This window comes from Stenella coeruleoalba (genome assembly GCF_951394435.1).
Source record: "Stenella coeruleoalba genome assembly, chromosome: 16".
Lineage (NCBI taxonomy): Eukaryota > Metazoa > Chordata > Mammalia > Artiodactyla > Delphinidae > Stenella > Stenella coeruleoalba.
The window spans coordinates 40,638,753-40,652,410 of NC_137162.1; the positions used below are offsets into that span (position 1 = coordinate 40,638,753).

Sequence of the window (13,658 nt, forward strand, 5' to 3'; positions counted from 1 at the left end):
GAGTAGTTAAGAAGATCAAATATGAAAATGTATGGGAGATGGTTTTGCAATATTAAAAATACAGTAGACTCATAAGGGATAACCACCTCTTATAAATCTGCCTTTCCAATTGACCCTAAGTGGTCTTTTATTTGATTTTTTTAGTGGTAGCCCATGTGGGGCTGAGCATGCTTGTAATATTTTTACTTTATCAGTTTAGAGTCTAGATTTGCTTAATAAATTTCATCTCTCGTGCTTGTCTTAAAGATTGGCAATGACTTTCTGTAGTACTATTGTGAACTAATGTTCTCCCATGCAGCCCATCATCATAAACCACACTTAAATACACTTAAATTGTCCACCACTCCTCATCTTCTATAGGTTATTTATACTGGGATTGAGGGAAAATGTGTTGATGTTTTTATTATGTCTGCCACTGCTAAAAAAGGAAAATCTTCTAGTAGTCTGCTGAATCTTCTTTAGGTCATAGTGACCTGTCCAGAGGTGATAGAAATTGTTGTCTGTGTCTTCCTGTTATCAGTCTAGCTGCTTCATTACATCCCAAGTCAATCCTCTGTTCTAATTCAGATTTTCCTGGCATCTCAGTAACTCCTTGGTAGACCTCTTGCTTCCTCCTGGCAAGCCAGCTGGCAAATGCCAGATATTGGCTTCCTTTGCTTTGTCCTTCAAATATGTGGCCAGCTATTTCCTCATGTGGCCATCTGATTCCATGTTCTGTGCACTCTTCAGAGACAGGAGTCTCAGGCACAGAAATTTTTCAGAGATAAGTACATCTATATAGAAGTTCTAAGTCTCACTGACTAGAGTAAAATATATGAATCAGATAATTAGAAACTTGAGAGTTGATTCAGATTACAACTAAAACATTAAACGTCTCTTTGTGCCAGATGAATATTTGCCAAATTTAAATCAGAAGATCATAGAATTATGAGAATCTTAACAATTCTCCTAACTGGGCAAGCAGTGATCCCTTTAATTCAGCCCAGAATTTCAGTTTTTCAGGACATGTCTAAGACAGCCAGGGGAAGTCTCTCCTTCTAAGCAAATTTAAGGGGAAGCTTATTTGTGCCTGTGCATTTTTTACTCAAATTTATGGATTTGGAATTTACAATATGAAACCGAAATGGCAAGGTAGGAACTAATAGCATGGAGAAGAGGAGCAGGTGACTTTATGGAGAGGGCCTCCTGGAGTCTGAATAATACAACCAGTTGTAGAGATCAAGTTCAACTTGAAATGGGGCTCTCAGGGACCGGCCTGTACAGGGTAGAGCTTTCAACTCAGATTGTTTGTGTTAACAGGTTTACTTTATTGTACCTTGCATTGCAACATCTTTCTCTCAAGTTATTGATCTTTATATAGTTACTTGTTTTATAATATTTTTGATATTAAAAGCTCCCCAAATTTGTCCTTAGAGACAAGTATTCATGGCTGCATGAACCTGTTCTAACACACAGTCCTGTGCCTCTCCACAAGATGGGATTGAAGACCTTGGTATTCACAAACAGTTCAGCAGGTTTTAGATATGGTTCTCCATTAAAATGTTCTGAATGCTTTTATTCTTTTCGGCTTTGCTGAATGTGAAATCTAGAGAACGCAAGTTAAACAGGGACTCTACTTTTATATGGCTTGAAAGATGAGATCTGAATCGGTTGCTTATGACATCTGGGGTACATCTGAAAATCTGAAAAAGCTGTCACTAAAACAAAAATAGTGAACAAAAGGTAGCAGTCTGACTGGTATGGGATGGTATTTTAATAAAACAAAATTTAAATTTAAGACTCCAAGTTAAAAGTGCACAAGGGTACAGTGGAAAAATGAAGGTGTGATTTGCGCTTGAGATGCATGGGCAACTTTATGTGTTTTCATTCAAGTTAAGTATCAAAGGGATAATTTTTAATGATAATAGGTAATAGTTCTTTGAATATAACTGGATAGGTCAGCTAGTTGAGAAAAAGAAGATAATTTTTTCTGTGAATATTCAAAAAAGAAAATATCATTGAAGAGCATGTTTTGAAATCAAGTTAATTTAAGTGTTTTATTTTTAAAAAGAAGGCCAAAGCTATATTTAAATTATAGTTGGTTAGTTTCCTCCGTCCGGTTTTTATGCTTTCTGTCTATAGTTGTTGTCAATTCCAAAGCTCGGTGTAGCAGTAGAAACATTGATAGAAGTAGCTACGAAAACAGTGAAGCATGACTACCTGTTCCTGCCTTCTACTGTTAAAGGGATCTTTTATAGCTTCCTGCTACTTCCTAGCTCGCAGCTGGTGCTAGGGAAGTATAGCATTTGAGGTCAAAAACCATTTTGTCAGGCTAATAGGAATGATTTTCTCAAGAGTTTCCCTAAAGATGACAAAGTTAGGTGAGAGAGGGCATGTTTTCAAAATGAGAGAGAATTCCTCACGTGGGAAAATTCCTCAGGGAAGCTGGTAGGTGGAGATGAAAAGGAATATATCACATTTCTTAGTGACTAGCACTGGGAAGTAGGAGGAGGGTTGAAGTAATCTCTTGTTATCATTCCTTCAACTTCTGTGATTTGATTAGTGAGAACCACAAGGAATTAATACTTAGAATATTATAAAACATTATATTTCCTAAGTATTGTTAATGAATGATTCTTTCCTTTCTCCCCATTGCTTTATTCTTACATCCTTTTCTTTCTGGCAAGGTTGCTTCTGAGCTGTTTAGTGGGTATAAAGTCCAGAAACTCCTTATGGAAAAGTATTAAGTGAATAGCAATATTAGAAGGGTAAACATTAACATGAAGAAAATGTCTCTTCTGAAAAATAAAGTAATATCAATATTTTAAAAATTAACTTCAAAATAAAAAGTTAAAATGTATGTAAGCACGTTTGCATCAATTAATGTTCAGTTTTGCAAGCTCTGTAGTAAAGCAGTTTTTTTTAAGAACCATTTCTGCATTTTAGTATTTTATGTGCTAGTACTTGGTTTTCTCTTTGTAGGCCTAATAATGCAGTTATGAGAGACACAGGAAATATCAAAGAAGGTGAATGTAAAAAGATATGCTTAATTTATATTAATTGATAGGAGTTAATTATAAGTGTTTATTGGACATCTACTAAGTCATATGCTTTGGGAATAAAATATAAGATATAGCTCTTGTTCAAAGGTATCAACCACTTAGTTATGATTATAATCTTAAGGTTCAATGGACATAGAGAATCACTGAAAACAAGGTGGTTGGCCCTGACTGCAAGTCTATGTGGAGTTTAAAGAAGGGAAGAATCTTGAGTTGGAGTAGTCTTGTGTAGCTCAATATGTTGTTATCAGTGGTTTCTCTTTCACTTCCAGAAGGTAGGGAGACCTTTCCTTTCTAGGGCTAAGTCTTCTCTTCATCTCTTGCCTAAGACAGGAGAGTAGTTATTCAGAATCCTGAAGAGTTTTAGGAGGAGAAGGCAAAGGAGGAGGTGGGTAAGATGAGGAGATTATAGTAAGGAGTTTCTGTACATCTGTAGGTGTTCTAAATTAATAAAGTCTGAATTAGAGTAATGGGAATAAAATTTAAATATTTTTTCATTTCCTTAAAGTAAATATAAAATTGTAATCTATTAACTAAGCAGTGTGACCGATCAATGGTCCTATAGGTTTTACTTCAGTGTCAAGACCCGGTTTTCCACAGATGGTACATTTGATCTCAGTTGCTGTTTTAATACTTAAAAAGGGTTTTCTCCAAAATTTCTTCTTTTTTTTTAAAAAAAAATCCCTGCTTAATAATACTATTTTTTAGACAGTGGGACAATAAGCTTTGACCTGGATTCAAAGCAAATGGTCACAAATTTGAGATCTGAGTTTATAATCTTTTATTTCTATGGCTTTTTATAGGTGGCTTGCCATTTAACAAAGTTTTCTTTGAGCTCCTACCATATGCCAAACACTGTTATTAGGCACTAGGGACGCAATACAGGAGAGATGGAGTGGTAAATATGACAGTCTCTGCTTTCATGGAGCATGTATTGTAGTTTAAGGAGTGGAGAATGGGAAGAGGGAAAATGAATGAAAAGCAAAAAAAAAACCCACCAGATAATTTATGAGAAGTGCTATGGAAATAAAGAAATGGGGTGATGGGTCAAGATTGAGGTGAAGGGCACAGGAAGATATTACATACAGAGATTTAGATAGAACAGGGAAGGCTTTTCTGTGGAGGTGGCTTTCAAGATGAGACCTGAACAAGGAGAATGGGATGACCATGGGGAGAATATTCCAGGCAGAGGCAGCTATAAGAGTAAAAACTGTGAAGCAAAAATGAACTTGGTTTGTTTGAGGAATGTGAAAAAGGCTAGGGTGGCTGTAGTGCAGTGACTAAATAGGGAGTGGTATGATAAAATTGAAGAGGCAGCATAGACTAGGTCATGTAGGGCCTTGTAAATAATAGTAAGAAGTTTGTCATTATTCGATTCAATGTACAAAGTATTGGAGGGTATGTGTAGGAAAGCAGAGGGCATTTATGTTTAAAAAATATTGTTCTGGCTACAACCTGGAGAATGAATTGTGGATGGCAAGAGTAAAAACAGGAAGCCAAGTTGAGGATTCTGCAGGGGAAGCTCCTGGCTATTCCCATTTTTGATGGAAGAGACTGAGGTACAGAGATGCTCAGTGACTTTCCCAAGCTCATACATTCAGGGAGCAGCCAAGTGAACCTTTCTCAATTTAGTCCTCTTTTCCTTATATCCCAGATATGTAGTCTTTGGGTCACTGAGCCTGATAGTCTTTGGGTCACTGAGCCTGGATAGGAAGAGCAGAAGATTCGGTGGTAGAAAATTCGATTCAGGTCCTGGCTCTGTCACCTACAAGCTGAGAGAACCTGGAGAAGCCACTTGGTACTCAGTTTCTGTCTACTTAATGATGCATTTTTCATAGGGTTCTTATCAGATATGAGATATGAGTCTTATGAGAAATAAGATACAGTTATAAAAGAAATACCTATGTTAGCAAATGAAATACCTATATAATGCAAATGAAAGAGCTGTAATTATTTAAAAGCCTTTTAAAAAAATAAAAACAGAAAAGTTGAAACAGGATTAAAAGTAAAGACAGTAGCTTGTTTGCATTCCTGCATTTTAAAAATTGTGTAAGGTCAGGTTAAATTGATCTGGAATATACTGATTCTGTTGTCACTGGCTTGAGACCAATGAAGGGGTCAGTTGTTTAGAACCCAAACAACTGCTGACTCTGGGAAATGCACATATTTGAGAAGACAGGATATTCACCTAGAATATATACAGAAGGATATACAGACCAAAATGGAGTCTATTAGGAATAATATGGCTTATTAGATGAGAGATTTATGAGGGGAAGGTATTTGTTAATGTGTCATTTATTCCACAGAGGGATGGCAACATGTTTTATGGTCTACAGAGCTTGTTTTCACCTAAAGTAAATATCCAAACTCACAAGGACTCATTTATTTGAGGTCACAAGGAGCTAGACAGTTCTGTAGGGGGTCGGCATGTGTGTAAGGAGAAAATGACACAAGCGATTTGGCTAATCACACAAGCTATGTTGGCCAAAACCCTATGGGTTCGGACTGAATGTTTTACTTTACATCCAAGGTACATTTGTGCCCCGTTGGCACAGCTTAATGCTGATGAGCTGGATTTGGAGAAGGAAGATTGTTGTCTCACCAGTTGGCTCTGGGCCATTTTGATGCTTAAAGAAATATTAATCCTGGAACTTTAGAATGCCGGCTGAGAGTGGACATGGGGAGCAGGTCCTAACTTCCTTGACAGTTTAAATAGATTGTGCTGAAAATATATAAACTGTTTGAAATCCGACACATTTTAATAATTGTTGAATTTTGATTTGGAGGCAGAAAGCCTGTGACTAGGAACAATTGCACTAAATTACTTTGCTTATTACATGGAAGCAAATCAGTTACTTAACTCTCAGCTGTTCAACCTTATCTAAATTATTTCTTCTCATTGAACCTTAGTCTCCTAACCTAAACTGTGTAGGGCAATAGCACATCTTCTCTGAGTTGCTGTGGTGGATAAATGCAGTAATATATCTGTAAGAACTGGGTGTCTGGCACACAGTAAGCACTGAATCTATGTGGATTTCTGACTAGAGCAGGAACAGTGTGTTAATGGTGGGAAGTAAAAATGGAACTAAGTCTAAAAATACCCTGCAGTTCACTGTCCTTTCTCTTCTCCAATTCTACCACTTTTTTTTGTTTTAGAATTGCCACTTATGAGTAGAGTTCAGGCAAGCCTGAAGTATGTTGCTGCTCAGAAATGCTGTGTCTGGGAAAGAGACTTAATTCACTCAGCCTGGTAAGAAACCCTCAGTAATGCAGTTACATGATATAAAATTGATTATTTGAACCTGGTAGGAGGTAGGCATCTAGACAGAGTCTCCAGAACAGTCAGGAGGGATCAGAGAGATTAAAAGATCCCATGAGAATGAAAGAAGCTTTTTATATACCCACTGTTAATGAAACTTCATAGAGTTCCATAATCCCTTATCCACAACTCCAAAATATGAAAAGTTCTGGGAAACAAAACTTTTTTTCAAATTGTGCTTGACAGCAAAATATGACCTAACTGACATAAGAACTTAGCTTATTCCACTTAGTATGAATATTCTTAAATTCCCCTAAAGAAATACTAATACTGTTTTAATTACTATAGATTTGTAGTATAGTTTGAAATCAGGAAGTATGATGCATAAAGGCTTTGTTCTCTCTCAGGATTTCTTTAGCTATTCAGGATTTTTTTGTGGTTCAATACAAGTTTGGGATTGGTTTTCCATTTCTGTGGCGAATGCCATTTGACTTTTGATAGGGGTTGTATTGAATATATAGATGGCTTTGAGTAGTATGCATATTTTAACAATATTAATTCTGCTGATCCATGAATATAGGATGTCTTTCCATTTGTTTATATCTAATTTGATTCCTTCAGCAATGTCTTGTGTTTTTTGTTGTATGTATCTTTCACTTGCTTGGTTAAATTTATTCCTCAGTATTTCATTGTTTTTGGTGTTATTGTGAATGGCATAGTTTTCTTTATTTTTCAGATGTTTCATTACTAGTGTATAGAAATGCAACGAATTTCCGTATGCTTATTTTATATCTTGCATCTTTACTGAATTTGTTGATTAGTTCTATTTTTTTGTTGAGTCTTTGGAATTTTCTATATGTAAAATCATATCATCTGCAAATAATGACAGTTTTACTTGGCAGTGATTTTTTGGATATACAGCAAAAGCATAAACAACGAAAGTAAAAATCAATAAGTGGGACTACATCAACCTTAAAAGCTTCTTCACAGTAAAAGAAATAGTCAACAAAACGAAAAGGCACCCAACATAATGGGAGAACATTTTTGCAAACCATGTATCAGATAAGAGGTTAACATTCAAAATATATAGAAAAAAACTTAAACAACTCAATAACAACAACCAAAAACAAATAATCTGATTTAAAAATGGGCAGAGGATCTGAATAAACATTTTTCCAAAAAAGACATTCATATGGTCAACAGGTACATGAAAAGATGTTCAACATGAATAATCGTCAGGGAAATGCACAAAATATCACCTCATACCTGTTAGAATGGCTATTGTCAAAAAGACAAGAAATAACAAGTGTTGGAGAAGATTTGGAGAAAAGGGAATCTTTGTACACTTTTGGTGGGAATGTAAATTGGTTCAGCCACTGTGGAAAACAGTATGGAAGTTCCTCAAAAAATTAAAAATATAACTATCATATGATCCAGCAATTCCACTTTTGGATATATACTCAAAGGAAATGAAAACAGGATATCAAAGAGATATATGCACTCACATATTTATTACAGCATTATTCACAGTAGCCAGGATCTACCTATCTATCTATCTATCTATCTATCTATCTATCTATCTATTATTCAGCCATGAGAAAGAAGGAAATCCTGCCATTTTCAGCAACATCAATAAACCTTGAGGGCATTATGCTAAGTGAGGTAAGTCACACAAATACTGTATGATATCACTTATAAGTAGAATCTAAAAAAAACAAACTCATAAAAACAGAGTAAAATGGTGGTTACCAGGGGCTGGAGGGTAGGGGAATAGGAGAGATGTTATTTAAGGGTACAGACTTGCAACAAGTAGATAAATAAGTCCTAGAGATCTAATGCACAGTATAGTGAATACAGAGAGCAGTATTTATTATAACCATCAAACTTGTTAAGAGACTAGATCTCAATTATTCCCACCATAAAGAATAAATGATAATTATGTAACACTCTGGAGATGTTAGCTCATGCTACAAATGTGAATCATATAACAATATAAAATGTATCAAATCAACATGTTGTACACCTTAAATTCGCACAATGTTATATGTTAAATATATTTCAATAAGATATAAATTAAAAACACATAATAAAAAATGAAATCTAGTCCCATGGAAGCAAAACGAATTGTCTAAAGGAATGTGACTGCTCTGCCCATTTGTCATGAGCTGACTGGCTTCTGAGTGGGGTGCAAAGTTCTGTAGATACATTAATATTCAATTCTTCCACAGTTGGGAGAGTGACTCTGAAGTTACTAAAACCAATTAAAATCGCTCCAAAAGCTCAGTGGACTCTGACATGCTGGGAAGTTTTAAAACAGAAAATCAGGTCTTGTAGTGTTAGCAAAACTGTACTGAGACACCAAGGGTTAACTCACTGCAAGTTGATTTTTTTTTTTTTCTATCACAAAGAAAGAGCAGTCTATTAGGTAGATCTTTTCATACAGAGGCACCCTTAGTAAGATTTTGAATTCTGGATTTTTGCTCTTTGATCTGCCTGCTGGGTGTCTCAAAGGACTAAATTTTCACTATTAGAAAATTTGGCAGGCAGTGTCATGATGATAAACATTTTTCATTTGTATCTTTTTCCATTCTTAACTCAGTGCCCCCACCCCTCAAAAAAAAAAAAAACAAACAAACACAAAAAACACAAAAAAATTTAAAAAAACCCAGAAAAACAGCCTTTGAGAGAAGTGAGTTTCTGCACATATTTTCCTCTCATGAAAGTTTTCCAATGGTGATAAATCACAGTAATTTGCAGTTATGTTAATATCAAGAATCATCCATTTAAATTGGTAACTCTTTGTTGTGTGTCCCTTTCTAATATATACTACCAAGTATAAAATAGATAGCTAGTGGGAAGCAGCCTCATAGCACAGGGAGATCAGCTCGGTGCTTTGTGACCACCTAGAGGGGTGGGATAGGGAGGGTAGGAGGGAGACACAAGAGGGAGGGGATATGGGGATATATGTATATGTATAGCTGATTCACTTTGTTATACAGCAGAAACTAACACACCATTGTAAAGCAATTATACTCCAGTAAAGAAGTTAATAAATGAATGAATGAATGAATGATCAATTACAAAGTGTGTTTGACTCGAGGAATTATGCTTCAATATTTACTATTAAATAGATTGCTGTAAGGTAATCTAATTTTGCCTGATACACTTATGTGCACTTAATGAACAGAAGTAATAACTTGTTATTTGGGGACTGAAGTCGATGAGTCACATATTTTATAATGCTACTGACAATCTGATTATAATAATCACATTATAACATAAATATAACATGTTTATTCATTACCTCTTGGCATGAATGCAAAATTAATTTTGTTAACAATTTTCTCAATAAGGAAAAAATAAACTGTGCTGATACAACCATAGGAATCCTTAACTTTACTATAACTGTTCTATAATTGTTTTATAAATGTTCATTGCAAAGATTCCCCCTTTATACAGTAAGAGCAGATATATTTGTCCAGACCAGGATGATGAGTGTAATGATCTATTGAGAACTTAAATCATCCTTTTGAAGCATAGCACCTTATTTAAAATCTTCTCTTTCACAGAGTATGTTTCAAACTTGATACCTTGTAGAACAAACATTTACTGGAAGGACATTAGTAGAGCACGCCATTCACAGGTGCAGTTAAGCTTGAATTCTGTAGTATTCCAGAGGAGAGATGGTGTCTTACCCATTGGACCTCTCCACTTATTCCATCGCTGACTTCTCCATATCCCGCCATAATAAACCTTTGTCATATTAAGTATTAGGATAAATGGTTTACAATTACTCCAAACTACTTAGAACACTTAACTTCATCCATCTATTTTTTTCCTGTGTTATAGAATAGGGATCATCCACTCCCGCAGGAGCCCTGTAAATTTGGTATAGGTACAAGTGTGAATAAAGGTAGTCTCCCATCTTGGCCCCTTCGCTTTCACTGTTTTATATTGCTAAATAAAAAATGAACAAGGTGATGCATTAGAAATTATGGGAAAAGTAGTAAAAATTTTTTCTTGTTAAAATATTTATTGATTTACTTTGTACAAGAAGATATTGTAAAGTGATTGGATAACGTAAATTTTTTCTTTCAAGGGCAAAACACTTTATTAGCTCTTAAGATCGAATATACTTGGGTAGATAGGGAAATAATTTTCTGTGTCTCTTTGTAATAGTGGTTGTCAGAAACAGTGGTTTTTAATTTGGGGGCAGTTTATTAAAATGCAGGCTACCAAGACAGAGATGCAGGACATGAAGGGTGGGATCCAAATATCTGTAGTAGTGGGGAAAAATAAGCACAAGTGATTCTGATGTACATGATTTTCGGAAGTCTATTAGAGAAATGTCATGCCTGTACTTTTATTACCTAATAGTGGAATTATTGCAAATTTGCTAATGTTTCCTTTTTTTCTTATTTTCTGGGTTTAACAGCTTTTTGTGCTTTCGTTAAATCTGATCATTCGATCCTTGGTTTGTTAGTCATACTTTTTTTTTTTAAAGTCTCTGTCATCCAGCTTAGATCCTAATAATTCTTATGTTTACCTAAATTATGTGCAAAAAAGAAAATTTACTTAGTTATAATAAATTGAGCTAAATCTTCTTAAAGCCAAGATAAGAAAATTTATTAAGAAAAGGTTTTTAAAAAATTTTAATCTACTTCTTAGAGCAGGAGGGAGGGGCAATCTTTCAATTATGTATTAAGTTAGAATTTCATATCCACAGTGCACATGAGACATCAAAGTTCTGAGCTAAAATAATTTCTTATTAACTTTTAAGTAAGGTTTTTATCTAATCCTGTCAGAGTCAGAGGCAGAAACCGAAGGGGTTTAATAAGCACCTTGTCATTGAAGGTCAGGTTCCTAACAGAGCCCTTAATTAGCATGTGGAACATCTTAGGGCTGAAAAATCTCTTGCCAAGTGATTTCTTTTTTGGCCGGTTCACTCATGTGGGTGATAGAGAGCATCAAAGAACTTGTGGCTGAAACTTAATTCCCATTCGTTTCCCATAATATGTATGTATTTTCTGTGCTCACAGATTCTCTGCTGACTGAATTGTTTCCTGGGGGAATGGGTAAAAGAGTAATAAACATTTTCTGTAAGGTGAAGGAAATTTCAGATTTCATTAGTAATTTGGATAACAACATAATTTATAGGCCGTTCATTTGCCTTTGGCTCATCAACTGCAATAAACATGTTGGGGATTGTACATAACATGGTTAAATTTTAGGGTTATTTTGTGTCTTGCTATAACTCATTATGACACATGACAAATATCTCTTATTTAAGGGTCCTTCTTGATTGCTCAAGGTTGACTTTTATGCTTTCAGTGTTATTTGGAGGGGCCTGAAATCTGTCTAACCTTGGCACTTCACAAGCCCCATCCCTACATCCTGTAATCCAATCATATCTTTATTAAAGCTCTATTAAAAACACAATTTAATGAAGAATTGTCATGTTAGGACTGGTATAGAAGTGGGAAGGGGTCTATTATTTTACCATTTTGTACAGAATTTATCACATTGTCTAATGAGTAATCATTCAGTATTCATAGATATTTGGGGATAGAAGGTCCTTTGTAGGCTGGCTAATAACTGCCTGTTTAATATTAGACAAGTCGTATGACCTCACTGGCATTCTTTTATAAAAAACATATAAAATAAATTAATTAGATTCAATGTTCATTGGGTTCTCTTATATCAGATATTCAAGGGATTGTCTTCTTTTTTTTTTTTTTTTTTGCGGTACGCGGGCCTCTCACTGTTGTGGCCTCTCCCGCTGCGGAGCACAGGCTCCGGGCGCGCAGGCTCAGCGGCCATGGTTCACGGGCGCAGCTGCTCCACGGCATGTGGGATCTTCCCGGCAGGTGGACTCTCAACCACTGCGCCACCAGGGAAGCCCAGGATTGTCTTCTTGATAGATCTAATTTTTTAGTTTGAACCTGGGAGTAATTATTTGGTGTTACAATTTGATTAATTCAATTCAAAATAGCAGACTTTAATGAAGAACCCACTCTGTGCAGACCACAATTTATAAATATCCTTATAGGTCATGTCAGTGTTCCATCAATGTTCTATCTTGTTGAGAAGGTGGAGGACTGTTCTAAGGTAAGCCGCGGTGCTTGCTCTTGCAGAATTAAAGAGGAAAGAAACGAGGAGCTGAGTTGACCTCTGAGGAGATCAATACTGGGCCTGGGGAATGGGCAGGAGTGGTGAGGGTCCAGAGCAGAGCAACTTCCTTCTCCTCAGGCAGGGCATTTCTGGGCAATATTAGGGCCTACTAGCATGAACAAGAAGTAAACAAGTTAGTGTAGCCCATCCCTGCTCTCAGGAACCTGGTTATATTTAAAGGACACACATAGGTAAGGCCTTCTATATAAATCTGAACTCTGCCAATCCCAAGTCAACACCAAGCTCAAAACTGTATCTAAGAGGCCCTATAGTAACATCTCTTAAGTAATCACATCGATGAACCAACATTTCTCTAGGACTTTTATTTATTTATTTAAATTGGACACAACATTTTTTCAGCTGGGTTTGAGTAGTAAATTAAATGCTGCAGACACAAACCTGGGAGAGAGAGACCCTAACTAAATTGGAGGAGTCAATCTTAATCTGCAGTTCTGCTGTGCAGAAAAATAAGACATACAGGGGTGTTCTGAGAAGGAGAGTGGCAAACTTGACAGATGAAGGAAGAAGATGCTGCTTCTCTGTGAGGATTGATTGGCGTGAGGATGACTGTGGAGGAAGGGAGATGTGGTGTGGTTATTTGGTTAATTTTAACATTCTTAATCCCTGGGATTTCACTATTGCTCTCTAGTCATTTGGTAACTAATTTATGCAATTGCATCTAGTTTAATAAAGAGATTAATATGATTTGTGGGCATACTCCTGTCCATTTCTGTATCATGGCTATTAATGTTGTTTAATTTTGCTCACTTCAAACCATCTTAAGGAAATAAGATAATTCTTAAAGAAATAAGTTCATTAAGCATATTTTATTTTCCTTACTAACCTCAGGTCCATTTTAGATAGACCATTAGCTTGAAGTGAATTCTTTTTGAAAATGACATTCTTTTTTTTTTGGAGAATTACATTCTTTTTAACTGGAGTTGGAGATGTCCCTACTTTCATACTTTTCTGAGTTACCATAGAGGAAACCAAAGACTTTTTTCTGCCTTTGGATTCTCCACATTGGGCGCTGCCTTGCCCAAAGTAAGATGTTACCTCTGAATCGGGGCCAGTTCTTAGTCATTCCTCAAGAATGTTTTCAGCTGAGAGGATCCAAGAACTACCTTATTGTTTCTGGTGCCTAAAGCAGTTTATAAGGAGGGGGAAAAGTAGATTTTATTGGAGAACAG

General features: G+C 35.8%; 1 protein-coding gene across 13 annotated transcripts in view; it reads left to right on the plus strand.

Moving 5' to 3' along the window:
• The window catches only part of LOC307174951 (uncharacterized protein), a 592,470-nt gene that overhangs the window by 333,574 nt on the left and 245,238 nt on the right, over positions 1 to 13,658 (plus strand). For all 13 annotated transcript variants that reach the window (XR_013824214.1, XR_013824215.1, XR_013824216.1 and 10 more), the window contains one exon: positions 6,195 to 6,288. Coding sequence is in view for 10 of the 13 variants with exons in the window: in XM_079899585.1 (XP_079755711.1) it covers positions 6,195 to 6,288 (94 nt within the window). In the remaining 3 variants the exon portion in view is untranslated. The remainder of the gene's footprint in view (positions 1 to 6,194; positions 6,289 to 13,658) is intronic.